This window comes from Dreissena polymorpha, chromosome 14 (genome assembly GCF_020536995.1).
Source record: "Dreissena polymorpha isolate Duluth1 chromosome 14, UMN_Dpol_1.0, whole genome shotgun sequence".
Classification (NCBI taxonomy): Eukaryota; Metazoa; Mollusca; class Bivalvia; order Myida; family Dreissenidae; genus Dreissena; species Dreissena polymorpha.
The window spans coordinates 21,030,247-21,057,943 of record NC_068368.1 but is presented as its reverse complement, the minus strand read 5'-3'; the positions used below and the strand labels follow the sequence as shown (position 1 = coordinate 21,057,943).

The following is a 27,697-nucleotide window of genomic DNA, read 5'->3' as shown; positions in this document are numbered from 1 at the left end:
AACAATGTGTCGACCTTCCGGATATCCGCAATGTAAACATCATCAACTCTCCACGACAAAGTTTGAATATGTATATCCACTCATAATTATCCCCCGGCATAGGCGGAGGTATATTGTTTTAGCGTTGTCTGTCCGTCTTTCCGTCCGTCCGTCCGTCCGTCCAGAGCCATATCTCGGAAGTGCTTTGGCGGATTTCATTGAAACTTGGTATGAGTATATATATGGATAAGAGAATGATGCACGCCAAATGGCATTGTAAGGGGCTTAGGTCAAGGTAACACATTGAGGTCAAATAGCATGGTCCATCCGTCCAGAAAACTGTTGTGTCCACAAGCATATTGGCGGGGGATATCAATTTAACGAATTTGCTTGTTTTAATTTGGTTTTAATGATCAAACATGCCAACGTGTTGAATGTTCTCATGCGACATACGGAGTGGAACAACACAATCAGGCTTCACACACAAACACTTTTTGTTTAATATTTAACTGGTTTTAAAAGATAATACCTTATACTATAAAAATATAAAAATGATCTGAAACCTTAAACTAATTTGATATTAAGAAAAAAGTGTAAATAAGTACTGCATATGTGCCTATTACATTTATTACAACATTTATTGCCAATAATGCAAAGCTAATTGTTTTAATTAATAACTGATCACAGGGGAAAGATCACAGGGACTGGGCAAATATGCGAAACCATCTGGTTTTGTATAAAAACAAAACATAATCAAAATATATTTATTTTGTGGTTTTTCTAACAATAGCGCAGACTTTTGCTGTTCGAGTTTTGGTTAACGCGTTTTTTCTTCAATTTACAAGACGACAGCGAATACACGGTTTATTGCTTTATTGATAACCGTTACACTAAAGTCCCTTATTAATAATATTGCCCGGAAATGAGATTTTCACCCAATTAGCGCTGACGTCGTTTTTGAGAAAAAATGACGTTAACTTGTGATGACCGTTTCGAGTACTTTGTCAACACACTTCTTGAGATAAAAAAATAGTTTTATTTTGAAGAATAATCTAAACCAAGGTAATTAAGTTAAGGGAACACTACTTTTCCGTATTTTCTGTATATGGTTTAAATTAACCTCAGCTTTATATACATTGAATCAATACAGTAGGGCACAGTTAGACATTGTTCATTTTCTGATAAACATCGTGCTTTTTTAAAGTTGAGTTTTTCTTACTTTTTGAGTTGTTTTTCTTCAACAAATATCTATCACTTTATGTACTTTAAGATAAAGTGAACTGAATAGGGTTTTATAATCAACATTCAAATTTCCTATGCAAAACTTTGTGCAATCACACAATAGCATGTACGCAATAACAATTTTATTCGAAGTGACTACACAATTAATGTGACAGAAATGTATTATGTTATTAATTCTATTTGATGATAATTATTAGAATAATTTTTTGTTTCTTTTCTTGTCAGATGTTCATTATCAATTCAAAAATAGTTCAATTCGTGTTTTAAACTGCAACTCTTAATACATTTATTTCAGACAAAAATACAGATTGAGCGAAAAGACAAAGGGCGAACACCAAACGATGTGCTCATTATTATCAGGTGTGATATGACCATGTAAATAATTTAAAATTAAAACCTATAAGCGGCGGCACATCTTCTATTCAGGAGGAGTGCTAGATTGGAAGTAAAAGAAGATTTACAATCTGCATTGTTTACCTTCTATGTGTTAAGCTTTTAAACAGGTTTTCCTGTGCATTAAAAAAGATTATCTTATGCAAAGGATGTTTTGTTAAAAACAGAGATTGAGCATTATGTATTTAAAAAAATATGTATTATGTTACAGGATGGACAACAGTTTATGCTTTTGATAAAGCAGTCAAGCCAAGGAAGAGATTAGCATGTAACAAGCAAAGTTCATCCTTGTCTTCAACACTATGGTGACAAAAATTAATACATGTATGATAAAGTAATTAATAAGCATTATACTTTGTTTTGCTTTTTAATTAAGAACATTGACTATTTTCTGTTTTCTGTACATGTCTGGCAGACATGGCGAAAGACCATCAAAATTAATAGGCCAGACTGGCCTATGAGGAGAAATAATTTACAGGCCAGTTGTTTATATCACATGCCTCAATTTCATGAGCTTTATCTTAGAGGGACATTGCATAGTAAATTCAAAAAAGGAATGTTAACATGTGGTTGATTTATGAAAGGACAAAAATAGTGTGAACAGCCTGATTTGAAGAAATAATTGTTTTCTCAGTTTGGGAAAAATATTTACACATATAAGCATACACAATTGAATTTTAATGATGTATTAAAGACAGATTCAGAGAGAATTATGTACAAAACATGAATAGTTTTATCTTGATGATATAAATTTATTAATAATTTGTTATGCTATTTTCGCAAAGATTAATATTAAAAAGAAAAATAACGATGAAGATTGACACATATTGCATGTTATATTGAATATTATTTCAATAAATTGTGGACAAGTATGTTGTCTCCATTGTGTGATGTATAATTGATTTGTTCGTAGAAGGCTGCTTATAAGTAATCAGTAATATATATATTTTTTATCATTGCAGATCTTCGAAAATGCATTTTGCCAATCCTGGTGCAACCTGAGCTTACCAAGTTTACATCTTACTGTCAGTTTGAACATTGTGTAGATGATAATATGGACAATATATTGTGTTGTGATTTATGTGTTTTTTAACAGATCAAGTGTTTTATTCCAGACTTGACATGTCATTTTTCATCAAGGAATAAACAAAAATACAATTTTATTGATATGCATTAATTCGTAGTACATAATATCAACATCTTTAAAATGGTAATACATATGAAAAAAGAACATTTTTGTTTCCATGGCAACCACGAGTAGTTATTATTTATAATAATACAATTAATTATGTTATTTGTAATCAATTATGTTCATCGACATATGCGAATAATGGAGTTATTATCAGCTCGTACCGATCAACATAACATGTACTGATACGTCATTTCATTTAAAATGGCACTATGTGTCGTTTATGACATGACACATAAAAAATGACAACTTCGTCATTTTTAGGAATTGGATGTTCAAATTTCAGATTTTGATATGTCAGATGTAGCACTATCATAATATATGCCTAACTAAAAAGTCATTTTTTGACCAGATGGGTCAAAATCTCGTTCCCAGCCACATATCTTAGTTAGAAGGTGATTTTTCAAGCGGTTCCGTAGTGTAGTGGTTACAAGCTCGCTTCACATGTGAGAGATCAAAGGTTCGAGCCCCAGTAGAATCAAATTGTTTTCTGTGTGTTCTATGTTAACTTTTTGTTTTGATGTAGACATTTTAGTTTGAATGAATATGCTGTTTTATTGTAGCCATTTTTTGTTTTTATTATGCCCATGAAATATATGTGTCAGAGGGTTTGGGGGGGGGGGCGGTTCGTTAAAGTGGTGACAATGTTAATTAACATCACTTAAATATCTTATAAAAAATACACGTGTTTTGATATTAACAAATAAATGCAAACAGCACATCTATTATCCACGTAATTTTGTAGTTGTTTTTGGTTGTCTATCATAGGCCCTAAGTACTATCCCTGCCACATATAGAGCGCGGAGCACGACACGTGTTATTGATTGTAACAATGAGTTTTGATAAAGGAAGCAGCCGCTTATCAAGGAGCAGCTGTGTCCCAGCAACCCGATTCCCTAGAGTCAAGCACTCCTCGGAGTTTTGTTTAAGAACCACATATAGAGCGCGAGGCGCGACACGCATTACTATCCAGGTGGTATGGACCCTTTGGTATGGCCTTTTTAGGTGACACTATCAATGCGCATTTTGTGACACTTTTTCCGTTTCTAAATTAGCGCGAAGCGTGACACGTAAAACTATCCAGGTGGTATGGGCCCTTTGGTATAAACCTTTTTAGGTGACACTATCAATGTGCATTTTGTGGGATGAAGCAGTTGAGAAAAATATGAAATTACGCTTACAAGATGAAGCAGATTTTTTAAAACCTACACAGTTCTGTTCCATTAATGAAAACTGCACACGAATGCCAGTTTAAAAAAAGGAAACCAATGTAAATAAAATGAACTAAGAAATATTTGGGGGTTACAACACAAAATCATAAATAATGGTTATTTGGGGGTTATAACACAACATCATAGATAATGGTTATATGGGGGTTATAACACAAAATCATAGATAATGGTTATATCAGTATCTTTTTCTATTTTGTTTAAAATAATCGGCCAATATATTAATATTTACAGTAGAAAAAAATTGTTCCATGTAACCTCATTGCGTGCCTTTTACACTGAAATTCCCGACGCCCTTATATATTGAATATTTTTCAAAATCACAAGGAACGATGAACATGTATCAATAATATTCATACAGATAGCGGCATGCATGGTTGCATTCGACTTGAACGATCAACTTCACTATTCAGTTATGGTATACATCGTACATGAGGCAATTTGGATAAAAAGTTCATTAGGATTAATGGAGAGTTTGAATAATTGAAATGGTATTGGTTACCGCAACAGAAATGCTAAATTAAAATTAGTATTCAAAAGCAATTACCTTTTCATTCCATGTTTATATTAATAATATATAATGTTCCTTAAATGATGGATTTAAAAAGGGTTGTGTTTCAAAGAAATACAATAATATTCGTAACAAAAGTATATTATTTTATAGTACATAGTTCAATTATATATAGCAACATATCACACACGGATCGTTATTCGCTTCTTTCGTCCTCATCTATAAATTGATATATGTTAATTTAATAATAAAAATACACAGCTGACATCTGACCAAACACTATAATGGTGACCATCCTAGCAGTAACAAACTTAATTATTATTAGGCTTCCGCTTCTATGCTTAGGTCATACACAACTCTCATCTGCCCAGCTCCTTTGCACAGTTTCCCTTTCTCAATAAACAAAGGCTAAACAGTGTAAAAATTGACGTGATGTTTTAGAATGACGCGTACAGAAAGCATTCATAGCAGAGCATGGTCAAAGAATTTGACACGTTTAAAATGCTCGATGTTATAATTTGCAAACATCATGCGTCGCAATTTACGTTTAAGAATGCACAAAGTGATTTCATTAGTGCTGTAGATTATAATACTTAAGGTTAACGCTATTCAATAAATAAATTGAAGATGACGCGAGTGATGCATATTGTTGTACATAAAAGTTTAACAATTACATCTGATATTCTTCAAGACTGTACCTGGGGTTATAGCATCAACCGTTTACTTAGCTTTGTATTGCGACCTTTGGTAGTTAGATTGTACTTACAACATCAACCTTTAAAGTAGCTTTTTATGGGGACCTTGGTAGTTATTCGTAACACTGCAACAGATGTGTACGCATAATTTAAATAATGTTATTAACCTACCGAAAGCGATTCATTATTTCTGCGATCAGTCATGAGTGCTAGTTTGAGCAATTAAAAATAATAAGATGAATTGTTTTTAAAAAGCTTGAGGAGCATCTATAAAAGTATTGATTTAATTGTGTTAAGAATTGCAATTTACAAATAAAGGAACTGTTTTGTCTGTGTTTAAACGGTGAATACTTACACGAAAGCAACCATGGTATCCATAATAACCAAGTAGTATATGTTTAATAAAGCATTTACAAATTGTAAAGGGTCCTTTTCACAGAGTTTGACATGTATTAAAGTTTGTCATTTAATGCTTTTCATTGATAAATGTTAACATTGGATTTAAAACGCTCAAATAAAACACAAGAATACAATTAAAATAGAAAACAGTAACCCTCAACTGGGCTCGAACCACTTAGACCTAGAGTAAAAGCCTAACGCTTAGACAAATCGGCCATCCGTGCTCATGCAAAGATTGATGTATTTTATGCATTTTAAACTGAAAATTTGCGAAACTGAAATTATTATTTTTTATTTTGTTAATTTACCAAAACGTAAAAAGGTACTTTTAAGAACCATATCTTATACAACAAGTTAAAAAAAACAAGACCAATCAACAACTTTTTAAATAAAACATGACTTAAAAGATAACATGATAACAACACAAGCATTCCACGTTCATTTTGCAATTCATCTTAAAATGGTGACGCTTAACTTAAAGGTGATTGACTAATTTGACTTGCCTTAAAGTAACAGTACTACTCAAAATCAACGAAAATTTCGTACAATATTTTGTAAAATAAAGCTTTATAATTAAAAATCATTGTTCCTTATGGCAATTGCCGAAATTTCAACGCCAGATGTGGTCTTCTAAAATAGATGTTTGTGGATACAAAATGCTCGTTTTCATTATGGTTTTAACATGGTAAAAGTTTAGTGTTCATGTGTCGTATGAATAGATATATTCGCAGGAAATTAGCATGGAATTTATTGTGTCCACAAATAAATGAAAACGAGCACTTTGTATCTACAAAAATCTATGCAATCATACCACATCTTGCATTGAAAGTGTGGCTATTGCTTTAAGGAACATTGATTGTTTAGGTTTTAATTTTATTTTACGAAATACTTAACAAACATTACGTTGATTTTGAGCGTTATAGAGACTTTAAAATATTTACATAAGTTGGACATCATGCATCTTTATATCATATCGATATCAAAGTATACGTACGATAAATGATGGTAATACCGTAACGATACATAAAATATATAAAAGTATACGAATCATAATAATAAGTGCCGAGTTCTGAAAAAACTGGGCACACTGCATGTGCGTAAAGTGTTGTCACAGATTAGCCTGTTCAGTCTGCACAGGCTTATCAGGGACGACGCTTTCCGCCTAAATTGGATTGTTGCCAAGAAGAGACTGAATTTAAACGAAAAATGTCGTTAGAGCGGAAAGTATCGTCCCTGATTAGCCTGTGCGGACTGCACAGGCTAATCTGGGACGACACTTTACGCACAATCAATTTGCCCAGTTTTCTCAGAACACGACTCATAACATGACTTCGTTAACGCTGCAATCACACTACTTGTTTATCGCATTAGTTGAAGCAAGGTTGTCCTGAGGGAAAGTGGGTCAAAACGCATGTATATTGATAGCACTTAAAACACCCTGAGAAAACAGCCTCTGCATCTGCCTTCAATTTCAACAGAGATTACAATTTTATCGGTGAAGCGCTGTTGAAAAAATAATCGTATCAGTTCAATTGCTATTGTGTTTATCCATTCAAAGTTGCCTGACAATTAGGAAATATGTAATTCTTAGTTCGACGCAACACATTTTTAAAAAGGATGTCGAAATAATGACATCATTTCAAAACAAGAACAAATAAGCAAACTAAAAAACGTACACACACGGAACAAGCGAAATTGAAAATATGTGTACGTTAAGTTAATTTCTATCAGCCCACAAACGCTGGCATCCACGTCCATGCCGATATTTTATTGTTCTGGATCTTGACATGAACTTGAAGCATGCAAACTTGTTTAGACCGCATATATAACAGTTAACGCCTGGCATATCTCTCAAAGATACACGTATAAGGGTTTTGTTGTCAAACTATTTATAACAATTATTACATGTTGTATCGACGACTGTTTATGCATGTAAAGAAGTAAGTTCTTGGGCATATATAAAGATGGTAAAGCTTACAAGAAAACACTGACGACTAGCCTGACCTTCAATTGAAATTGTAGATATTAATATATCGTCATACTATCAATTACCTCTTTTAGGATAACATATTATGCACACTGGTTTCTACTATGTAAATCTTTCTAAAATCAAATACATGTATAATCAAATAACTTTATCAAATATAAGAGATCTTCTTTTATTTGTCGCAATCTGTACTATGAAGTTTGATAGGAATGATCCGGAAATAAAACGTATTTTATTTCACCATCAAACAAGTCCTAATTATGATTTCGCTCAGAATTAAGCGAGTGCTTGACATTTGACAACTTGATATCCAAAACTAAATGAAATAGGGTACATAATAAATAAATTTTATTAATATATTGTTCATAAGTATAGCATACTATTATGAATTGTTTCGAGATAACAATGGAGAAAGAGACGGTATCCCATGTTTAAGCTTCGTAAATGACACGTACGGTTGTTACAATCGAAAAGGAACCATCATTGTTTAAATTTTTATAACCACTACATTAACAAATAACTTAGTAACGAGTTTCTTAGGATCTGAGTGAAATATAATCTAGGTATGGTCCCCAAAATTAAGCTACTCAAACAAAATTGTTAATATACAGGTGAACAAAAACATATTCACTTTTAATACATATATATATTCCTAATGAAGCTGAAGTTTTGAACATTCCAAACTGGAATGCATTGTTTAACAGCAAAAATCTAGATTCAAATAAAATGTTTAAAAAATTTTAAATGTAAAACTAAATGTCGAACAATTTTGCTATGATAAACAATACAAAAGCCACGCATTGTCCAATGGCCAATAAACCATGTTTATTCGTCTGAGGCATGACTGATTTAATTCTATGTCGAACATCCTAGTAATCATCAGAATTATGATTGTTGTATTTATTGTTAAGCACTAACAGCTGTATTTGCATGAATATCTATCTGTAAACAAATTAAAATAATGCTCGCTTAGTGGTTATGGAACTCGAAACCTCTTAGACGGCGCAATTACCGCTTCACAAATCCTTTAAAAATATACCAAAGTATATGTCAGCATTCTGATTTTTATACTGATTGATGTAAAGCAAATAAAATGTACGATTTTCATTTTCAAGTTTTGAGTCAACCAGTGTTAATTTAATGTAATGACACTACAGACTTCATTGTTCTACTTACTCCATAAAATAGACCATATATTTTTCGTGGCAATAACAAATTGCTTAAAACGTTTTTGCTTTAGGGTGTCAAAGACACGAAAAGCAATATATTTAACACCATTCCACAAAGCAAGTGCGAATACCAAATCACCAGCTGGATTTAAATGTTGGATCGAAATCGAACACTTTTTTTTATTGTGATATACCCCTCTGGGTAGTCGATCCAAGCTCACTGATCGCAATACTTTGGACTCAAAATATCCAGCTATGGTTTCGATTTTTGCTCAACATACCAAATGGCGTGCTGATCGAGGCAACGGTACATTTTGAAGTAAAATTAGCTACAAAAATAAATTGTATATTGTTATTACAATGGATGAAGACATCGACCTCACATCGTTAATTATATAAATTAGTTTCATTTTACCTAAATAATATCAAAGCTATTATAAGTGCACGTTTCTGCATAAATTACCGACCATTTCCACGATATTTTTTCTTTGCAAAAACGCAAGTCTTTAAACAGCAGAGGTTCATATGCTTGTCAAAGAGATAACAAGAAAATGAAAATAAAAGACAATTTCCGTACTCTTGAATGTTTATTTCCTTTCATAGTTCAAAAAAGCTGATTAATAATTTGACACCATACACAAACAGAAACCATACAATTAACCCATTTATGCCTAGCATCTAGAAAAAAAGGCATTGGCAAACAGCGTAGACCCAGATGTATGCGCTGTTTGCGTGGAGGAATTTCTGTACGAGATATTCTAAATATAGAAATAAATATACTAGACATCCCTAATTTTGGAAATAAATTGATCCAATTAAGAAGAATGGGAGAGTCAACAAGGCTTAAATGGGTTAAAAAACAAACAAAAAAAAACACTTTAAGATATCTCCAGTCATGATGAGGTTTCAAATCCAGCAGATGACGTCTGTGTTTTGTTCTATTCCCCGTTAACACTTTGCATGCTGGGAAATTTGTCGGCTGCTAAAATGTCGTCTGCTCAATTTCTACAATCAGCATTTTCTTCGATGTTTTTTTCAAAGAATACTATCAGAATGAATGGCAAACAGTTTGGATCCTGATGAGACGCCACGTTCTGTGTTGTCTCATCTGGATCCAAACTGTTTGCAAAGGCCTTTAAATTCGGTTCCAGCGCTGAAAGGGTTAAATGTACTTTGGTCTGAAATGATGTTATCTGTATAGGAAGTGCATGATATAACCAACTTATGAACAACTACTTTTGTATTGAAAGGAATTGTCAGGGTCAACCTTGATAACGTAAAGAAAATGGTGTTTTAAATAAAATACTTGGCAATATCTCACGTATTACTTATTATTGTTCTATGTTCTATGCACACATTATATTTAAACAAGTGTACAAAAACCATTTAATGTGACGACCAAGAAAAACGCATGAAAATTGTGTTGCGTAACTTAATACTTATTGATATTTTATTGGTAATTTGGTAATAACTCGTTTTATTAAAATAATTTAAGGATACACGAACTAGAAAATGACTGACCCGGAAGAATGGCATTCTATTTGCGCCTAAAGACATAGGGTTCATATGTCAGGCAAACATAGTAAATTATACAAAGCACAATACAGTTCAATAGCATTTTAATTGTTTGTGATAATTTCAATATTCACGATTTGTTATATGCTAGCATTATTAATTATACACTTTTTCCTTCATTTCATTTTTCCAAGTCAAAGTCCAAGTCCAAAATTGTATTGCATTAAAATTATACAATGTTACAGCACAATAAATAATAGTGACATGGAGAAGTACAAAGTCAACAGAACATACACCAAAGTAGTTAGCATCACATATCTAGCAATGACAAAAGTGAAGCATTATACATAAAGCATTTAGTTTTTCATACATCATTATTATTTTGTTTATTGCGACTTGACTATATAATCTTCTCTTGTCAAGCTCGCTAAGCACAACTTATTTCCTTGTAAGAAGCATTAAAAAAGACGTTTTGTCCATAAAATGAACAACTTTTTTTACCACATTATTTTAGGTTTTCTGCGTCAACGCCGCATTCTTGTTAAATTTATTTCCTGTTCAACTGTATTTTTTATAGCATCGCGTTTTATATGATTATAAAATTAATGGGAATGTCGCTTTGCTGTCTTAAACAATCTTTTCACACGCGTGCTTGAGCAATGTCACATACCATTGTAATTTATCACTTTGCAACGTAAATAATGCTAACATCATAATTGCTGGCATAGTAATGACATGAATGTCATACATATATCAATTCAGACACTCTTGTTGGTACTGGTTGCGGTGGTGATTATGATGACAGTGGTAAGAGAACATGTGATGTTTAAGTCCACTTGTTGGTGTGGGTGATTTACGTAATGAAATGGTTGTGTTTGGCTTGTTGATCATGTTTGTTCAGGTATTTAATTGTGGTTGCTGCTTTAAAAAAAATACCTGTCATAGTTCAATGTTGAATGTGATGGCATTTGTGTAGATGAGAGGGTTAAGCGGATTTTGCGACGATGATTTCAGATGTCAGATTGTTGTGGATGAGGATATGGGTGATGTTGGTTTTGGTGTGAGTGTTGATTTTGGTTTTGATTTCAATTATTGTGATGATTGTTATTGGCGTGGTGTAAAGTTGGCCTTGGAAGTGTTTGTGGTGGCAGTTGAGTTGGTTTGTTGTTTGAGTTGTAGTGTAATAAGTATTCGCTGATAAGGGTTATTGATGTTGTTGTTGGCGTGTTTGTGTTGATGGTTTAAAGGTTATTGTGTAAGTGGTTTCGGAGGTGGTTATCGTGGTGCTTTTATGACGGATATGTTTGTGTTCGTTTTGGTAGTTTGATTATTTTTGTGTTTCTAAAGGGGATTGTGACGGTTGTTGATGGTGTTGTGCTAATTGTTGTTATCATAATGATTATTTAAGTATTGGTTGCGATGGTGGTTTGGAAGGAGGTTGTTTTGCAAGTTGTGTTGAGGTTGTTGTTGTGAAATTTCTATAACTATTTCTCTAATTGCTATAGTACTTATTGAGGAGTTAGAGTTGCGGTTGTGTAAGTAGTTGAGATAGTGGTTGTTGTGTTTCTTGGTGTGGTGGTATTTGTTGTTGCGGGTGTGATTCAAAAGTTGATTGCATGTTTTATGTTGATTGTGATGGTTAGCATGGATGTAGGTCAGTAGGTGATTTTGGTTGTAGTTACGATATTTTTTGTAGACGTGATTGCCGTTGTGGTTATTGAGTGTATTGTGTTGTTGATACGGCGGCTGTTATGATGATGTTTTAGTGTGTGGTTTTTGTTCAGGTTTGTTTGTTGCGATGTGCATGATGTTTTGGTTATTTCGGTGATTCTTGAGGAGAGTTTCATGGTGTTGTGGAATTTATTGCCTTGTTTTTTTTTCAGTATTGATTATGTAAGTGGTGCGCTGCTAAGTGCAAATTGTTACTTATATAACAATAACTCATTATTTGCTAACCAAGTACGAGATTAGACAAATCATATACACAGCTAGCTTGGTAATTACTATATTACATGTTTGGTTGCTAACTACAAAATACTTTATAGCTTGCTTTAGCCTCTGCAGATTTAGTTAAACCTTTTCAATCATCAACAACACGAATTACATGTCTAAGCCTTACCAAATACAGCCAATAACGATCAAATTAACATTCCATACTAGTTTTGATGCCTTAAAATCTTCTTCAACCTTCCGTCTGTTCATATGCTAGTTTGTTTTTGTTAAATAACATGTGTTTTTATTTTGATTAAAAATGGTTAAATGCATATTAGAAAGGGAAGGTTACGGAAAATAAGCTGTGAATCGGTCGAGACTGTCTTCACATTGTCAAGAATGGATTGCATACCGATGAAAGTTGAAGTAAATTTTGCGTGAGTGCAGTGCTAACCTGATACTTAATGAACAAAACCAATGAAACTGCGCCAACACCTGGTGGCTATTCTTTTACCTAACCAAAATCCTTTTCAAACTCAGCCCAGACATTATAACAACTACTTGTCAAATACTCTGGTTTAACGTAATCTAAAATGTAAATGATAGAATGTTCAAATTGTTATACATGAAACACTTAAAGGAAAGTGCTCAGTTTCACGGCAGCATTGTGTTTAATAGACCATATCCCAATCGTAGAATATTGAACAAACTTACAAATATAGGATCTTGCATTTGTGGTCGTTTTGTATTGAATTTATTAAACAAGATATCTAAATAAGAAAAAAAACGAGGCTTGCCGGGTTTTTATCTTTATTTAGATGACGACTTTAATATATACAATTCAAAATTACCACGAATCTAAGATTCTATTTCACACCGTATGACGCGTCACGTCGATGACAGAGTGTGCCGTCGAAGACAGACTGTTGGACTTGACCGCGAACAACAGGTAGGTTATAAATTCGTCGGTATAATTATATCATGCAAATAAGGCCAAAATAATTGCTACGAACATATTGTCCCTTGACTGCGGACGCCACCGGGTAATTTTGGACTCGTTTTTCAACGTTTTTAAAGAAATGTGAACGAGTTAAACGTGACAGTTGCCGAAACATCATTGAAAATGACTGATTTTTGTTCAAAATATCTCAAGTTTGAAATAAATTACTGGATTTCGTGTTATATACTTACGCATTTATCCCTTTGGGATACTTAAGCCAAATATCCACCCCTTGATTTCTTTCATGAACATATCACAGGCGTCCAAACTGACCCCGTCGAAAAAAATTGATGCCGTAGTAGGCAGAATGTATTTTAAATGATGCCGATGATGGCAGAAACGCTGAGGAAGATGCTAACAAAGATGACAGATTGTCAAAATAACTATTTTATTAATTTTTCTCTTCTTTTTGTACTTGTATACACAATTAAGAAGCGAAATTGTCTTTTGTAAAATATTCTCAAGACAGGAAGGTTATGTATGCTGTAGGTTTATTAATATATGTTCAATAACTCATACATGTAATCAAGCACGCTCACTGGTTTGGCCACATGCCCTCACATATTATCAAGCACGCTCACTGGTTTGGCCACATGCCCATACATAGTATCAAGCACGCTCACTGGTTTGGCCACATGCCCATACATACTATCAAGCACGCTCACTGGTTTGGCCACATGTCCTCACATATTATCAAGCACGCTCACTGGTTTGGCCACATGCCCATACATATTATCAAGCACGCTCACTGGTTTAGCCACATGCCAATACATATTATCAAGCACGCTCACTGGTTTAGCCACATGCCCATACATACTATCAAGCACGCTCACTGGTTTGGCCAAATGTCCTCACATATTATCAAGCACGCTCACTGGTTTGGCCACATGCCCTCACATATTATCAAGCACGCTCACTGGTTTGGCCACATGCCCATACATATTATCAAGCACGCTCACTGGTTTTGCCACATGCCCATACATATTAACAAGCACGCTCACTGGTTTAGCCACATGCCCATACATATTATCAAGCACGCTCACTGGTTTGGCCACATGCCCATACATATGATCAAGCACGCTCACTGGTTTGGCCACATGCCCACACATATTAACAAGCACGCTCACTGGTTTGGCCACATGCCCACACATATGAACAAGCACGCTCACTGGTTTAGCCACATGCCCATACATATTATCAAGCACGCTCACTGGTTTGGCCACATGCCCACACATATTAACAAGCACGCTCACTGGTTTAGCCACATGCCCATACATATTATCAAGCACGCTCACTGGTTTGGCCACATGCCCATACATATTATCAAGCACGCTGACTGGTTTAGCCACATGCCCATACATATTATCAAGCACGCTCACTGGTTTGGCCACATGCCCACACATATTAACAAGCACGCTCACTGGTTTGGCCACATGCCCATACATACTATCAAGCACGCTCACTGGTTTTGCCACATGCCCTCACATATTATCAAGCACGCTCACTGGTTTGGCCACATGTCCATACATATTATTAAGCACGCTCATTGGTTTGGCCATATGTTCATACAGATTATCCAACACGCTCACTGGTTTGGCCAAATGCCTATACATATTATTAAGCACGCCCACTGGTTTGGACAAATGTCAATACATATGATTAGGCACGCTAACTGGTTTGGCTATATGCCTATACAAATTATCAAGCACGCTCACTGGTTTGACCATATGCCCATACAGAATATACTACACGCTCACTGGTTTCGCCACATGCCCATACATATTATCAATCACGCTCACTGGTTTGGCCATATGTCCATACATATTATCAGGCACACTCACTGGTTAGTCCACATGCCCATACATATTATCAAGCAGGCTCACTGGATCTGGTCATATGCCCATAAATAATTATTATCAAGCCCGCTCACTGGTTTGGCCATATGCCCATACATTTTATCAATCACGCCCACTGGTTCACCATATGCCCATACATATTATCAATCACGCCCACTGGTTCACCATATGCCCATACATATTATTAAGCACGCGCACTGGTTTGACCATATGCCCATACAGATTATCCAACACGCTCACTGATTTGGATATTTGCCCATACATATTATCATTAATGATCACTGGATTGCCCACACATCTTAACAGATTATCAAGCACGATCATTGATTTGACCATATGCTCACACATATTGACAAACGCGCTCACTGGATTGTGGCCATATGCCTGTTCATATTATCAAGCACGCTCACTGGTTTGGTCATATACCCATACAAATTATCAAGCCCGCTCACTGGTTTGGTCATATGCCCTTACATATTATCAGACGCGCTCACTGGTTTGGCCATATGCCCATACAGACAATCAAGCACGCTCACTGGTTTGGATATATGCCCATACAGATTATCAAGCCCGCTCACTGGTTTGGCCATATGCCGATACATATTTTCAAGCACTCTCATAGGTTTGGCCATATGCCCATACTGATTATCAATCACGCTCACTGGTTTGACCATATGCCCATACAGATTATCAGATATGCACTCAAAAGTTTTTTTTTTCACTAGAATGTTTATTTAGATGTCTTTTAAGATAAACTTTGGTCTTATATTTCTTCCCACAATTATCACATTCAAATTACTCGGCACTGACAGTTTCTTCTACAGAGACGTCCAAAAAGGACCCATCTAACGGACCTACAGCATCGTCTATATCCTCGTCGTAAGCTGCCATTGTTAATTAACGGAAATAAAAAAAGAGTAACGATTAAATAGGGACATATATATGATATTTGCCTTTTTGTTCTTCGTACATATCTGAAATATTTCATCAAACATAATTTCTTCATGTGAATCGCTGTGTGTGCATAGCAATTTGATCGTCCAATTTATTATTCTCTCCTATAACTGCGTGCAGAGAATTTAGTTTCGACAAACCTACAGCACACATAACCTTCCCTTCTTGAGAATAATTTACATAGGACAAGTTCGCTTCTTAATTTTGTATACAAGTACAAAAGAAAAGAGAATTAAATAAAAAAGTTATTTTGACAATCTGTCATCTTCGTTAGCAACTTCTACAGCGTTTCTGCCATCATCGGCATCATTTAAAAAATATATATCTGCCTACTACGGCATCATTTTTTTTCGACGGGGTCAGTTTGGACGCCTGTGACATGAAACAACTCAAAAAGTAATTATAAATGTGACGGTTACATATTTGTGGCGCTTCGAAAATTGCATCGTAAGGTGAGAATGTCGTACGATCTCTGATAAGACGGGCCCCTGGAGCGTAGGTCATGTTATAATTTAATTTAATATCGAGGTGAGACTAGTTTTTTTATCCACTTGATCCAGTTCAACCTTTGTCTAAATAGTAAAGAGTCTAATTTTCTGACAGAATTTATTGACGATTTGGTAATAAAAATGGTCACTATTTAAAAGTTTTCACTAGCTTGTCTTTATTTTACTTCATGAACTAGATTTTGATACAACATAGTGTTAAGGTCATAAAAGATATTATTTGGACTAACATTTTGATTAAGTGTCATCAATATAAGAAAAACATGTAACCACAGTGTTCACAAGCTTCCTTTTAATTGTACCTGGTGGACTAGATTTTTGCATGAAATGACATCGTTTTGGGAAGTCATCTGAGTTAATATTTGAAACAAAAATCTTTTCTTACTGAGTTTTATGGATAATTTGGTCATAAATATGTCCTCCAAAGCGTGTATAAGCTTTTTTTGTTTGACATAGTAATCTAGTTTTTTTTCAAGCCAGGCTAAGTTTCAAACTCTACTTGGATAACATTGGAAGTAATGTTCTATTCCACGTGCTAAGTGCAATTCACATTTGCATTTTATTCAATATGGCCCAATGACCTAGTGTTTTACAACACGTACTGTTATTTCGAAATTCGCCAATAAATTAGCACTTATAGTATTGCTTTTAATGTTTTGACCAGGTTCCATGATAATAAACCATTACAAATCGTATCTAGAGTGATCACAGGCTTTTGTGTTAAATTTAGTTGCCGTATAGTTGGGAAAATAGTTCCGGCCAAGTATGATTAAGATTTGAGCATATATATGGGGTATTTATAATTCAAATGATCTACTTGTTTACCAACGTGACCCGATAGCATACTTGGCCGGGATATTATTTGTACGGATTTTCTGACAAAGTCGAACAAGAATTGTAATGTTTATGGTTTATGTTTATGATGTTATGATCGTGGGGTGATGTATCTGATGACATAGCATGATGATTACGATTTCTATGATAATATGAGACGCGTTCTGACAAAACTGGGCATAATGCATGTGCGCAAAGTGTCCTCCCATATTAGCCCGTGTAGTCCGCACAGGCTAACCAGGAACGACACTTTCCGCTTGTATGGTATTTTTAGTTTCAAGGAAGTCCCTCCTTACCGAAAATCAAGTTTAAGCGGAAAGTGTATTCCCTGATTAGCCTGTGCTGACTGCACAGGCTAATCTGGGATGACACTTTATGCACATGATGTAAGCCCAGTTTTCGAAGAATACGACGTATGATGGTAAGGATAACGATGTCGATAATGATAATTTATTACGATGGTGATGAAAGTGATATATATTCTGATAATGGCGATGATTATTTATTATGATTATAAAAGGATGTAGTAGTGGGAGCTGTAATTTTGTGACCCGCTTAGGAATATCGCAGCGAGTAAAGTCGATATAAAGCGGGAATTTAAATACGATATAATGCTAATCTCTTACTTGCCGATATGGTTCAAAAATGAGCTGCACATTAGAAATAAATAAAGTACTATGGGTATAAAACGGTGAAAAATTGCTGCCTCGGAATAGACGACGCCATTTTGTTTGTCACGTGATTATACCATCCAAGTAAAAGGAAAAGGAAAAATCGTGACGTGACGAGTATGATCATTGCACATATTACACATTTCTTCTAGCGATTGGCAAAACAAAAGAAATAAAACTAACATTTGTGATTTTGGTTTATCAATCTATATTCCATTTGTAGCAATCGAATACTCACTTTCGTTTCACGAATATTTGGCTTTAAGTAGAAAGCATTAAGCATTTGTTAACAGCTATCGATAAGATTATGAATTGCTTTTAAGCAAGTCCGAATTATATACAATTATTTTAGCCGTGCTCTGTGTAAATGGGAATTAATGCATGTGCGTATAATGTCGTCCCAGATTACCCTGAGCAGTCCGCACAGGCTAGTCAGTGACAACACTTTTAGCTTATATGATATTTTTCGTACAGTCACTTCTTAGCAAAAGTCAAGTTTAGGAGGAAATTGTCGTCCCTGATAACCTGTGCGGACTGCACAAAATAATCTTGGACGACACTTTACAAACAAGCATTAAAACCCCTTTTTACAGAGCACGACCCATTTCTTTTGCAATATCCGTTTTCTCGTTGTTGATTAGCTATTAGCTGTTTTTTTCTTCATTGAGTTATTATCAGAATTAAATATGCTTTATATTTTGCACATCTCTTCTTAAGGTTATTAAATCGTCAACCAACAATTTCAGTCATTATGGTATTGAGGCGCATGGTTTCTTTTTGTCCCTTTTAATATAATATTTACGGTGGACCATGTGTTTATAATTATCATAGCGTGTGTTTACCGAAATGAAGTGATACGTTTGTCTAATATTATAAGCATTCCAGCAACATATTTTAAAACAGATGCGATCTGCTTATAATAATGCTTTTAACTCTGTGTTTATTTATTAATTCTAAATGCAAAATAAAAGGCGAACGATGCATAGGTTATTATTAACAAATATACACGTTTCAAACAAAACATTATTGAGCATCATAATACAGAAATATCAGAAAGAGAATGATCAACATACACTGAAAATTGCGAAATGTTATGATTGTTAATGCATGTTTTTCTGATTATATGAGATACTGAGATTTAAAAGCAAAAACGTATGATGTTTCTTTGCACAAATGTGTAGGTATTTGTTAATCCAACATTCGAAAGCTATCATAAATCAGCTCAATATGTCATATTTGGCTTTTTGACCCATTTATGCCTAGCGTATAGAAAAAGGCATTGGGACACAGCGTAGATCCAGATGAGACGCCGCATGATGCGGCGTCTCATCCTGGTTCTGCGCTGTTTGATTTAAAGAATTTATGTAAGATATATTCTAAATATAGAAATAAATATACATGTACTAGACATCCCTTTTTTGGAAATATCCAATTTAAAAGGATGGGAGAGCCAACTCGGAATAAATGGGTTAAACTTTAATCACATGATTTGATAAATGCCTTAAGTTTATCTTTAGATCTGAACATATCACAACACACATATAATGATTAAAGTTATATGTATTTTTTAATAGAAGCAATAACAACGAAAAGCGGACACTTATATTCAATTGAAATATATCTCTTTAAAAACGAACACTTTGAATTATTAAAATCGAGCATATATTTATGCTTTATTCGTCAACACATTCTAGCGCGAATATGTTTACAAATTCGGAAGAACTATACACGAAACCATCATTCGTAGTTATCTAAAATTATGATTATTACATTTAATAACCAAAAACGATACACAAATACACACCATGGACAATATTAAGATCTGATATGTATTTTGATATATTTTGTTAATCGTGTCATTCCTAGCAACGCAGTGCTCGCGCAAGGTTCCAGAGCCATGAAGGATATCATAGGAATTTGCACACAAAAAACCTTTGATTGTAAATACTGATTGAATATATGTACGTATGAATTTAAATACATAATGAGCATTCAAAGGCGGTGACCAAAGCTTTATTCATATATGGTTTTGTATGTTGGTGTTATGTTGTTTCTCGTTCTTGTGTAATTGTGTCAGACTATTACTTGTCATAACTAAAGAACCTCATGCTATAGAATTCATGAATGTGGAGCTTAAGTTTCAGTTTCGCTTAGTGTAATATAACAGTATATAACAACAATAATCGCATGTGAGATACGTATACTTTTAAAATAAAATCAAATAAGTTAGGTATGTACCATGTTAAGCAAATAGACACGTATTAAGTAGGCAAGGTTGGTTGAAAAGCTAGAAACTTCGTTCTTAACAAACATACGTGAAATGCATTTTGCATTTACATCCGTTGAATCTACAACGCCGTTGTTCTAACATTACCCATATTCCGGATATCCGTAAGGCTGACACTTTTTTTCTGTGTTTGTTTTGACTTAAGTTTCGGTGACCCTAACGTGATCGTTTCAAATATATCCTTGAAATTATCTTTCAATGAATTAATTGATGTCAGTTTATGTTTTGCTGTCTTTGGATAGCTGAATGTTTTGTCAAGTTGCATTTGTGTACTGCAAATTTCACACATCCTTGTGGCCGAGTCGCACATGTCTGTTTTGCTGCCGATGTCAATGCTTGTGGCGCAAACACTACACTCTCCTTGGACCTTCATCTCTGTCGAGCTTTTCTTTACGACACTGTTATTCTGAAACGTTCGAGTAACATATCTAGCACGTTTGTCATTGGTTTCATAGACACGTGACTTGAATTGTTCTTTGCCATGAGTTATCGAACCCGTAAGCCGATCCTTATCCGTTCTGGGGTCGTCGTGAATATCCACACATAGTTGCTTTGACTCAATATATTCTTGACCTTCAGAAGTTTCGGCAAGCGATATATTTTGTATGACGTCTCGACTCAAATTAGACCTGCAAAAACAAAATTTGATTTTAAAATGTAGAAAATCACATTTTACCCCGTTGTTTCGATAGTTATATAACAATCTAGTGTATATACACAGTTCAGGATTACATTTGTTATATATATATATATATATATACTGTCCATGGCATTTTTGTTCTTTTGTTCGTTTGAAGACACTAACACGAATTCGATAAAGTACAATGCAATACAATGCAAAAACAATTTCAGAGTTTTTAAGAACCAAATAAACCTGCTTATAGACATAGCGACGGCGCTTTTTATTACTATTACTTAGATATCTGGGTGATCGTGTACTGAATAACTGTAGCAATTTTAACTCATTTAAGCCTAGTGGACTCCCATCCTTCTAAATTAGATCAATTTATTTCCATAATTAGGGATGTCTAGTATACTTATTGCTATATTTAGAATATTTCTTACAAAAATTCCTTTAAGCAAACAACGCAGACCCTTATGAGACGCTGCATCATGCGGCGTCTCATCTGGGTCTAAGCTGTTTGCCAAGACCTTTTTTCTAGACGCTAGGCATAAATGGGTTAAACCGAAATGAATTTCAACCACTCAAGGGATGATTTCATACAGCAATGTATCTGCATGTACAGAAACTCTGACCTACTCATTGAAGGATTTGGCGAGTTCCTTGACAGATTTGTAAAATCAATTGTTTACATAACTTGTAATGCATAAACTCCTAACAACTTGCTCTCCGTTGAGTAATATTCACACAAAATGCGATTTATTGAACTGGATAACTTGGCTTTTACCGATTTGTTTCAGTAGTCTATAAAACGGGACCTAAATGTTGACATATTGTACAAACAAATTTCGCGCAGATATGAATCCAACATTCTTATTGACGAATTTGACCAATTCATCTCGTACTGTCATGATAACATAATAATTGAGCCTTGCTCTGTGCAAAAGGGGTTAAATGCATGTGCGTAAAGTGCCGTCCCATTTAAGCCTATGCAGTATGAGCCGGCTAATCAGGCACGACACCATCCGCTTGTATGGTAGATTTCGTTGACAGAAAGTCTCTTTTCAGCAAATATTCACTTTAGGCGGAAAGTGTCGCCTCTGATTGGCCTCTGCGGACTGAACGGGCTTATCTGGGACGATACATGCATTAAACCCACAGAGCTCGGTCCATATTAAACACGATTACATCGCTGACGGATTCGTTTAAGTATTGCACACCGTCCTATTTGTTGACTGATTGGTAAATTATTGTTCGAATATATATCGAATTCATTGTGTACACACCGGTCTTACTGACATTTTTTACACAGCGGTCTTACTGACCTGTGTACTAACGCGAAAGGAATTGTGGGTAGCACTTCTTTTACGAGTGAAAAGTGAAAACGAAAGTAGCTCATGTAATCGTTCTTCTTCTCATCGCTATCAGTATAAATAGAGATTCACAATCACATTCAAACATAATTAATAACATTTCTTTAAACAACATTCCGTTTTAAAAACACAATAAAAAACGATTTTTCTTTCATTATTAACATGTTCATTCCTACGCAGAACTACTTTGGCGGATGCGTAATTCCCAAAAACCAGGGGAATGTGATGCGTCTAAGTACAGAGGTGACAATAACGTAGTGACGTCACCATATATAATGTATCGAATTCGAACTACTTGGCTGTCACGTTTGTTTACTCGATAACGTAAGTACTAAAATTGGATTCGTTTTTGGTTGTGTTAATAACTTAACCTACGTTTTGATGAATTCGTTTTGGTAGTGTATATGACACAATTACTTGTTGCCAAATATGTATAAGAAGTGTATATATTTGACCTACTCGTTGACGGATTCATTGAAGTAGTCATCGCTGACCTCCACTGTAAGGTCGATGTAGGACCTGGTTTCCTCCAACAGCTTCTCTAGATCCAGCCGAAGCTGAACGAACGATGGACGGCTGTGAGCGTTAGGGTGCCAGCACGATAGCATGATCTGATAACTGAAAATATGAGACGCGTTCTGAGAAAACGGGACTTAATGCATGTGCGTAGTGAAATCCCGGATTAGCCTGTGCAGTCCGCACAGGCTAATCAGGGACGACACTTTCCGCTTTTATGGTATATTTCGTTTAAATGAAGTCTCTTGTTCACGAAAATCCAGTTAATGCGGAAAGTGTCGCCCCTGATTAGCCTTTGCGGACTGCACATGCTAATCTGGGATGACACTTTACGCACATGCTTTAAGTCCCGTTTTCTCAGAACGCGACTCATATACATATCGATATAACATTTGCTATACAATAAACGGTACATGTCAAAAACGGGAACGTCCATCATTACACAATTTTACTAAATTGTTAAACATAATCACTTTATGCGAAAAATGAGAGGTGTGATGCATGTTAAAAAGGATATATACGTGATATTAGCATAACGATATTGATATGATTATTCTTTACATAAATTTACCATATGATACAGCTGTATTGATTTATATATGACTTTCTATCATAATCTCATTTAAATAGTTCTGCATATTTGTTATCTCACTTCTTAAAGTCTCTATAACGTTCAAAATCAACGAAAATTTCGTAAGGTATTTCGTAAAATAAAGTTAACACCTAAACAATCAGTGTTCCGTATAGCAATAGCCACAATTTCAACGCTAGATGTGGTGTGATTACATAGATTTTTGTAGATACAAAATGCTCGTTTTATTTATTTGTGACCAAAATTAATTCCATGTTAATTTCCTGTGAGTATATTTATTGATACGAAACACGAACACTAAAATGGTAACATGTTAAAACTATAATAAAGCATTTTGTATCCACAAACATCTATTTTACCAGACCACATCTGGCGTTGAACATTCGACAATGACCATAAGGAACAATGATTTTCAATTGTTAAGCTTTATTTTACGAAATGTTGTACGAAATTTTCGTTGATTTTGAGTAGTAATGTTACTTTAAATATAACCTATGTCAAACCCTCGTCAACTGCCGTTTCTGCAACCCCAATATACGTACATTTTGGTGCTGCAGTTTTCAGGTTTTTCCATACGGTATCCGTCCTTGAGTAGACCGTACAAGTCCTTCAGTGGAATGCTGGGGTAAGGTGAACCACCCAAGGTCACGATCTCCCAAAGGACTATTCCAAATGACCAACTAAAAGCATAACCAAGTGTTTAGTTTTGTTTGAAAAAAAAATCATAAACAGATTACTAAGCAAGAGATAGCAAAACACATAATCGGGCTTATGATTTAAAATGTGCTTAGGTCTTATTGTATTTTATTTTTATATAATTACATATCGCTTTTAATGGTAAATCTTTGACTGAAGAGCGATTCTATAGCCATCCATTTATACGGCAGCTTTCTCGCTGAAGTGGGCTGGTACACGTTAGTTTCGTACACATCCCTCGTTAGGCCAAAGTCGGAGATCTTGATATGTCGCTGATCAAATAACAAAATGTTTCTTGCGGCTAGATCACGATGCACAAACTTTCGTTGTTCCAGAAATTCCTGTTAAACATATTAACACAGTGAATGTTAAAGCTCGTCGTAGCATTATTTCTTATTTTCAAATGTGTGTTGCTATAATCGAAACGATAGGAAACTCTACATAATTCCATTCGCAATGTCTTCTTTCCTTAATAAAAACGTGTATTCCCAACACGGTGTACCATTTCAGCTTGTATGGTAACCCACGCCATTAATTATAAAAAAATACTTATGTAAAAAAGAGTTTGTTGACATTTGAAGAGGATCAATTCAATAAAATAAACTAGCTTCGCTCTGTGAAAAAGAGGTCTAATGCATGTGCGTTAAGTGTCGTCCGATATTAGCCTGTGTAGTCCGACAGGAACGACACTTTCCGCCTTAACATTGTGTGTGCTAAAAAGAGACTTTCTTGAAACAAAAATATCAAAAAGCGAATGGTGTTGTTCCTGATTAGCCTGTGCGGACTGCAAGTTTCGTATATGCATTAAACCCCTTTTTATAATGCATGGCCCCAATGAGTTTGGGGTGAGCTAGCTTTGAATAAGGACACGAACAACATACAGTGAGTCATTTAAAAAACACGTGTTTAAACTTTACATTTGAGTCGTTCTCTGTGAAAAAGGGCCTAAATGCATGTATGTAAAGAGTCGTCCCATATACGACACTTAACTGGAGTTTTGCTAAAAAGATACTTTCTATAAACATACAATTTTGTAAAAGCGAAAAGTGTCGTCCCTGTTTAGCCAGTTTGGACTGCACATGCTAATATGGGACGACACTTAATGCACATGCATTAACCCCCCTTTCCACACAACACGGCTCATATAACTATATCCGTATATAAATATTTTCGCAGATGCGATATTATTTGTTTTTGTTCCATTTTCCCAAGACGATAATATAGCATTTGCTTTGGGGAAAAAAGCACGTTTTAAAACTTCCCAATCGCTTTGACATTTGCATAAATACACAAAACTCAGACGACACTATCGGGGAAACTTTACTACGCATTACCATTAACTCCCACTGTATCAGTGGTGGAATTCCTTAGATAAGACGATCACCCTTAGACAAATACTGTCGGGAAGTGCAAAATAACACAATCATGCTATCAAACACAAAGCAATATTGGAATCAGTAGGTGTAATGAATCGACACTGTTGAAGAGCCAGTATAGCTCTATAAATACATGTGTTGGAATAATGACGTTAAAGGTTACATAAATATCGCCATATGTGTCCTTATAAAGCTAACTATAATAGCTATTTTGATAATATAAATGTTTTCTTTTTATGTTAGTTCTATTATGTTAAATTTGATCCAGTCATTAAAATAACTTTATTTTGCCTATTGAGGGTTTGTTAAGAAAACATGGATTTAATTTTCCACATCGGTCTTAGATCATCTTACATGAAATTCTGTCTAAAGGTCGATTGAAATTACGGAAATGGTGATCTTTGAAGATGAAACAATATTGGCTTACCATGCCCATGGTGATCTGTCTGGCATAAGACAAAAGCTGAGCTTCAGACACCTCTATGACCTCGTCCAAATCTGTCAAAGAATAATAACTAATAAATTGCAGGTTGAATAGCCAGGGGGGTTATGCGAATAACAGTATTTCTTGTTTTATTATTCTTATGCATGTATATAAGACCTAAGAATTTCCTGATTGGATTGCGCTCTGATAATACCTGGGGACAATAAAGAGTAAGTCGACCCACTAATATGTTGCTGTTCGATATGTTGCCATAATCTAACAAATAGCATGAACATGTGTAATAACACTGCAGTAATAAGCATAAAACCATAGAAAAAAGCCAATACACATGAAAAAAAACATCAAACAACACTGATAGCCTCCATGTTTGTATTTGATTTCATCTGGCATCAAATTTTAATTCAGCAACGTAATCATAACAGTACCAGTGTTTGAACTACAGGAATCGCTCCGTTTTTCATTGGCGAGTAGTAACTGATCCTGCCTATAGCACTTCGGAGCCTTTGACACCAGTGCGAACGTGGACGACATGTTGTACAACAGCTACAATTTGCAAAAAAAAGTTAAATTTTATATTGGCATAAACAATATGTGCGTTTATGGCAAGTTACTTATGTTATGACACGATTATAAACCATTATAAGTCGATGTTTGGGAATTGCCATGCAAGTCACGTGTAGTTGAATAAAATGGCACCTAAAATACTGAGGTATTCAAGTTTGTTTGTAGTTTGAATATCTGAAATATTCAGATAATAAAATCGGTGGATGACGAAACAAAGAAAATAGCGCACTAGTAATGCTGGCCGGTGTTGACTGTTTGCATTGTTTGACAAATATGCATTATAACTCTTGTTAGTTAATTGTAACTCATACCGCTTGAACAATATAAGAACGTCTACGTCAAACCTAATATATTTAAAAATGACATAATTTTCAGTGACGAGGTTATCAACAATGTTATATATTCATCCGCAAGTAAATAATGAAAAAACACAGTTTCCATAAACAAATCTCATGTAAACCTTTTCTCGATACTTTCGTAGATAGTTCCTAAGATCTCCGTGTACGCAGTAATCCATGACAAGACAGAGATTGGGACCGGTAAGGCAGCAGCCAATCATACTGACGATGTACGGATGGTGGCCGAGGTTTTTCATCGCCTGGATCTCCATAAGGAAGCTACGAGATTCATCGCCGGTGTAATAATCTAAAAATACCAAACTATACACAGTATAGACATACTATGAAAGGAATCATTAGAAAGTTGCGTACTTTGCTATCGGTACATACAATTGAGGAAGAAACATTACATTTTATAGATCCTTTATTGTATGAAATTTTAATCAGTTGATGGGTTTAGCGACAGAGCAGTTACCTGAGGAATAATTAATATATTATTAATTGCCTAAAGAAAAGCAAAAGTAAGTTTCTGGATTATTAATATTGTTGAAAAAAATATTGCAAACACAATAATAATGCATATTCCCCGATTGCAACACAATTCGTACAAAGCTGAAGCCATCAGAAGGTGACGTGTTGAAATGAACCCTGTTGTTTCATCCAGTTTTGCCTCTTGACCTTTTCACACATTTTGCCATGTATTTGAAGTTTGCCATTTTGTGCTTGACATTGATAAATGTTAACATTGGATCTAAAAACTCCAGTAAAAAAAACAGAATAAAATTATAGAAAGAAAAAAGTAACCCTCAACTGGACTCGAACCACTG

The 27,697-nt window shown here is 34.8% G+C and overlaps 1 protein-coding gene across 1 annotated transcript in view; it reads right to left on the bottom strand.

Annotated features, from left to right (window-relative positions):
• Positions 1-19,453: 19,453 nt before the first annotated feature.
• Positions 19,454-27,697, bottom strand: part of LOC127857218 (angiopoietin-1 receptor-like) — an 18,754-nt gene continuing 10,510 nt past the window's right edge. The window contains exons 9-15 of the mRNA XM_052393633.1: positions 26,993-27,177; positions 26,394-26,511; positions 25,951-26,021; positions 24,274-24,488; positions 23,994-24,131; positions 22,803-22,961; positions 19,454-20,977 (exon numbers count right to left, since the gene is read on the bottom strand). Coding sequence (XP_052249593.1) covers positions 20,410-20,977; positions 22,803-22,961; positions 23,994-24,131; positions 24,274-24,488; positions 25,951-26,021; positions 26,394-26,511; positions 26,993-27,177 — 1,454 coding nt within the window. The 3' untranslated portion in view covers positions 19,454-20,409. The remainder of the gene's footprint in view (positions 20,978-22,802; positions 22,962-23,993; positions 24,132-24,273; positions 24,489-25,950; positions 26,022-26,393; positions 26,512-26,992; positions 27,178-27,697) is intronic.